This window comes from Myotis brandtii, unplaced genomic scaffold (genome assembly GCF_000412655.1).
Source record: "Myotis brandtii unplaced genomic scaffold, ASM41265v1 scaffold337, whole genome shotgun sequence".
NCBI classification, from domain to species: Eukaryota; Metazoa; Chordata; class Mammalia; order Chiroptera; family Vespertilionidae; genus Myotis; species Myotis brandtii.
Genome location: NW_005362996.1, coordinates 554,683 through 559,686, shown reverse-complemented (window position 1 = coordinate 559,686; position 5,004 = coordinate 554,683). Strand labels below are relative to the sequence as shown.

Here is a 5,004-nt window from a genome sequence, read left to right as displayed (position 1 = left end):
TTGCCATGTGAAATTAGTGTTGGAAGGATAATGTTTGTGGCCACCATGAATTCTGAGATGCTTGTGAGAAAATATCATAAAAATATGAGACTGCGAAGTCAGTCTCAGTCTCATATTTTAATACCACATGATCTCACTCATTTATGGATAATTAAGACCATTATAAACTGATGAACAAAAATAGATACAGAGGCAGAGCAACATCGAACAGACTGTCAAACTACAGCGGGAAGGCCGGGGAGGGTTGGGTGTGGGGGTGGGTAAGAGATCAACCGAAGGACTTGTATGCATGCATATAAGCATAACCAATGGACACAAGACACTGGGGTATGGGAGGCCAGGGGAAGGTCAAGGGGAGAAAAAAAAAGGAAACATATAATACTCTTTGTAATACTTTAAGTAATAAAACAATTAAAAAAAAATATGAGACTGCCTGGTAAACTGTGGGAAGGAGATTGAGTGACACCACACAATGCTGTTCCAGAAGTGACAAAAAAAAAAACTTTCTAATTTTGCGGATGCTTTAGAATGATTTTTATACATTTCATTTACAAATTTACAGAGGAACAGATATGTGGTTTTAATTTGTATTGTATTTTGTATTAATCAGCAGGTAACAATAATCAGGTATAGTTTTAGCAGAATATGCTGTGCTTATTAGATGATGATGCAAAGTTTGGTTTGTGAACTGAAAAATACTCCACCTGTCCAAAGAAGGGGACCCCTTGTCTGAAGTGTGGGTCCACTTTCACAAATGAGAGTTGGGTGATAGTTCTTGTTATTTCACTGAGCCCTCTTCCAGTTAACTCCACCTCTGAAAGAAGAAGAAAAAAGAAAGTCATTTTTTGGAAGGACGATCTGCCTGAACTTCTTATCCTACCTTCCCCCTTTCAAATCATACTTTGGCAAAGGATATAAATCTATGTCCATTTCCTTTTCTCCCATCCCCCCATGGTACACAAACCTGTTCCTTCTTCTTTGATCTTGGCTTCCACTTCAAGTTCCATTTTCAAACCTTCTCTCTTCATCTGGAAGACCTTGGTTTTTACTTGCTGAGAGACGCAACCCTGGCTGTTTAGCTAGGAGGGGATAGAATAAAATACAAGAACATAATACTAGACAGACCAGGGGTCAGTTAATCTGGTGGGATTTTTGGGGGGCAGGGAACATAATTTAGGTATTTCCTATAAGAATACAATACCTTTAGAGATTGGTTATTATTACATTTTACAACAGTATCTGGTTTATAATTGACAGGTGTATTCCTTAGTATTTGAGATTTCTTAGCGTGAATGAGACAGAAATGCCCTAAAATTTTTGGGATACATCTCATTGTAATAGGCGGCTAACCCTTCACCAAAGTCTGGCTCCCCTTCCATAGTGTACAGCTATGGCTAGAAAGTCGCCGCCTATCTGGGAACTGTGTTTTCTACCTCAGTGGTATCTAGGTGGGGCCATGTGACAAGTTCTTGTTCATAGAAAGAATGAAACTGACATTCTTCCCAGAAAAGGTGGTTAAAAGGTATGCTTTCCCCCCCTCTTTCCTTCATACAAATGGATGTCAAAGATGGCTTTGGATACCAGTTATTGAAGTTGGCTCAGCTTCCATCATTCTGTGTGTTTGCTGCACCAAGATCATCCATAATAGACAATTATAAGAAATACATAATTCCTATTGTGCTAACTCACTTATTTTAAAACAACTATTATACCTAGCATAGAATTCTCTCATCGGGTGCTATCTTCCTGAGTTAGCACCATGTTGTGACTCACTGCTTATTAACAATGCCTTCGTCATTAGTCCCTAGAAGAGTGTTCCACCTACCTTCTGACTTAATTTCTCACAGAGAGCTTGTGACTCTCCACCAAAACAGTTAGAAGGATTATAATACTTTCTGCACATGCTCATGGTCACATGTCCTGGGACTGGCTTTCCATACGTGTATCTGTCATAAGAACATCGCCAAATGAATCAAAGTAGACATTGAAAATCCACATTTCCGACCTATTTATATTTCCTCTTTTAGCTACCGTATATTTTTTCCCGTCTATTCCCTCTAATCTGCACTTTCCATTTGCAGGCTCAAACATTATTGAGCACAGTCAAGTAATGACCCTTCTCTTCTAGAATTCTCCAGTGCAACATGCTGAAACTTACTATAGTCTTCTTTTATCATGCCCTTTTCTCTTAATTTTTAATTTTCATCTAAAAAACTATCTTTTGTAGCCTAGTCTCTGTAAGGACAATTGCCTGTGCCATGATAGTTATAATAATGCTGCTAAGATTGTGAAAGAAAATAAGAAGGGAAAATAAGAAGGCAACAGGAAAAGAAAGTTCTAGAGGTGAGCTGCTCTCATGTATTTCAAGTATTTGTGCTGTCACTGCTCCTAAAAACACTAGCCAAAATATCCCAAATGTTGAGTCTTTAAAAAATAATTTCTCCCAAAAAGATTAAAAAACCCCCAAAACACTCACAGGCCACACACTGACACTTTCACCTCTTCGTCCGAGATAGTGATTATCTTTGGCACTGTTACTTTCACTTCAAACTTGGGAAGCACTGTTGATAGGAGATAAAGGAAGTTTGTGATAAGTTTTCAACTTCTGGGGAGTTAGTACTTTCAGGTTCTTTGTAACACTTCCCTAATAATATTTTAGGCTCCCGAAGAGGCAGCTCTCTTCTCCAATACATCTACCTTGCTCAAATGGAGACAGTTCGAAGAACCATCACAGACCCCTGTAACCTTACTAAAACAAGGATGTTTTCTATTTCTTGGAGATGAAAAAATTGCTATAAATATAACTAAGCTATATCAAGTCCTATTCACAAAGCATTAATTGTCTTAATGGGAGTAAGGTATATAGTTGGTTCTACTCCAACCCCAGTCTCACCCAGGAAAAGTGAAAGGATTCAAAATAAGCTCAAATTCTAGGCCCTAGAAGTTTAAATATGAAGAAAAATATTCCATGATTTTCCATAATTCATACCAAATTCCTCCACGGTGAAGGGGTGCTCTGCCGTTTCACCTGATTCTTCCTGTACCAGCACCTTATAGGAGCCCAGAAATGGCTCTGATGAGAGGGGAAAGGCCAATTGCTTGAGGCCACTCTCTAACTTGACCTTCTGCCATTGTGCGATGCGATTTCCTTTGGGGTCCTATAGATACATTAATTGAAAATTACAAAAGAGCTTAGAGCATTAGAGACAATTTAGGGAATCTATAGAAACTCTATGTTATCCACAAAGAGGAAAATGGGATGGTCATAAGGAATGGGGAGGGGAGATGAGTTAGAACCATCTGTGTTACATGAGTTTGAAGGCTTCTCCCTTAATGACAAGTTTCTGGGATATTGTAAGAATCTCTCAAATAAGAACATTTTCCCTAAATTTATTACTTTACATGTAATTATGGAATGCTTCGTTTCACTTACCTCAATGGATACTAGTGGAATCTGAAAGAGAAAAGAGAAATAAAGGAGTTTAGAATTGTTCACAAGTATTCTCACTTCTGATTTATAAGCAAGGCAGTTTTATCTAGAATAACTTTACCTGTAGTAAAACACATAAAATAATTACAGGTTAACTTTTACAGAACTTTTAACTAATCATTTAAAAGCAATTAATAAATAATGATAAGAACGTAATAGGCTGTCAGCAACAACTACATAGATGCACTTACCATTCATTAGAAATGGGATTTACTAATATTACTTAAATGTGTACGGCATCCCAGGAAGTACACTCTTTTGCTTTGCAATTTTATAGGCTGAGAAGTAAAATACCAACAGAACTATAAGTAACTATGTTCAGATCCAAATATTAAGATGAATCACAGAATTCTTAGGTAGTTCTAAGAGTAAAGAAGAATGACAATAGCTCCTCTGCTATCAATGTTTATTCATTATTAAAAAGTAATATTTATTAAGTGCCTACCATGTGCTGTGTGTCATTATAGGTTCTGGGAATATTGCAATGCACAAAAGAACAATATATCTGCTTTCAAGGAGCTTACTTTCTAATAAGGAATAGATACAAAAGTATATATGTGTATACAGTTGATATATATATATAAATATATATATATTTCATATCTGTATATATTTGAGATTAATTGAGAACTTTCTAAGTTTAATTGGGTGACCATTTCCTAAGTTCAGTACCAAGACAAAAAAACTTAACTACTCTCTTGACCAGGGATACTGTTTAAAATGAAGATCTTACACTATTCTAATGCCAAAAATTACTGTCCTCAATACCAGATTTCTCAACTCCCTCATTCTCCCCCAGCACCCAAAACAGACTCCCAGCCAGGTTACACAGATAATAATGATTCTGTATAGATATTAGGAGACTCACCAACTCATTCAGGGGGTGAAAATTTTCATCCAATGAGACAACACGAAACTTCACTGAAACAGAAATATTTTTTATCACTAGAAATCTTAAACCAGGCCTATAGGCTGGTAAGACAAACCATTAAGAAACCAGTATTATAGGGCTTTTGATTGGGGAATACGTGGGGGAGGATCTTTCCTTTTTGAAGTTGTTCTGACTTTGGCCTGTTTGTACCTGTCTGTCCTGGTTTGTAGATAGGTTTGTCTGTCTGGACAAAGACCAGGCTCTCTTGGTTTTTAACCAGCACTGTGGTCTGCCTTCTGAATTCGTGGGTTGCTCCTTTCACTTGGACAGAAAGAAACATTACCTCTTCACTGGATGGAGATCTTGGGACCTGAAATACAGGAGAGATCGGAGAATCCATTCAGTCTTCAATGTTTCCTCCTCCATCCCTGTTGCACTCCTCCCTGGAGATATTGCTCTTTTACTTAACTTCACTCCCTCATTCTTATCACAGAAAATTGGCATGGACAGAAATTATTTTTTTCATTTTACAAGTAGAGAGACAGGACATAAGATGGAGGAAAATACCTCAGTAAGAAAGGACATAAATGAGATTCACATCACCTTATAGATCAGTCTTGATTCAGTTATACACTGAACTTGA

The 5,004-nt window shown here is 37.3% G+C and overlaps 1 protein-coding gene across 1 annotated transcript; it reads right to left on the bottom strand.

The window, feature by feature from the left end:
• Positions 1–620: 620 nt before the first annotated feature.
• On the bottom strand, positions 621–4,776 carry LOC102252411 (alpha-2-macroglobulin-like). The gene is made up of 8 exons (XM_005871347.2): positions 4,572–4,776; positions 4,359–4,411; positions 3,434–3,454; positions 2,990–3,158; positions 2,477–2,561; positions 1,826–1,946; positions 965–1,079; positions 621–814 (listed from the first exon to the last, which is right to left on the bottom strand). The coding sequence occupies exons 1-8, from the start codon at positions 4,759–4,761 to the stop codon at positions 636–638; spliced, it is 933 nt and encodes a 310-aa protein (XP_005871409.1). The 5' UTR covers positions 4,762–4,776; the 3' UTR covers positions 621–635.
• Between the last annotated feature and the right edge of the window lie 228 nt (positions 4,777–5,004).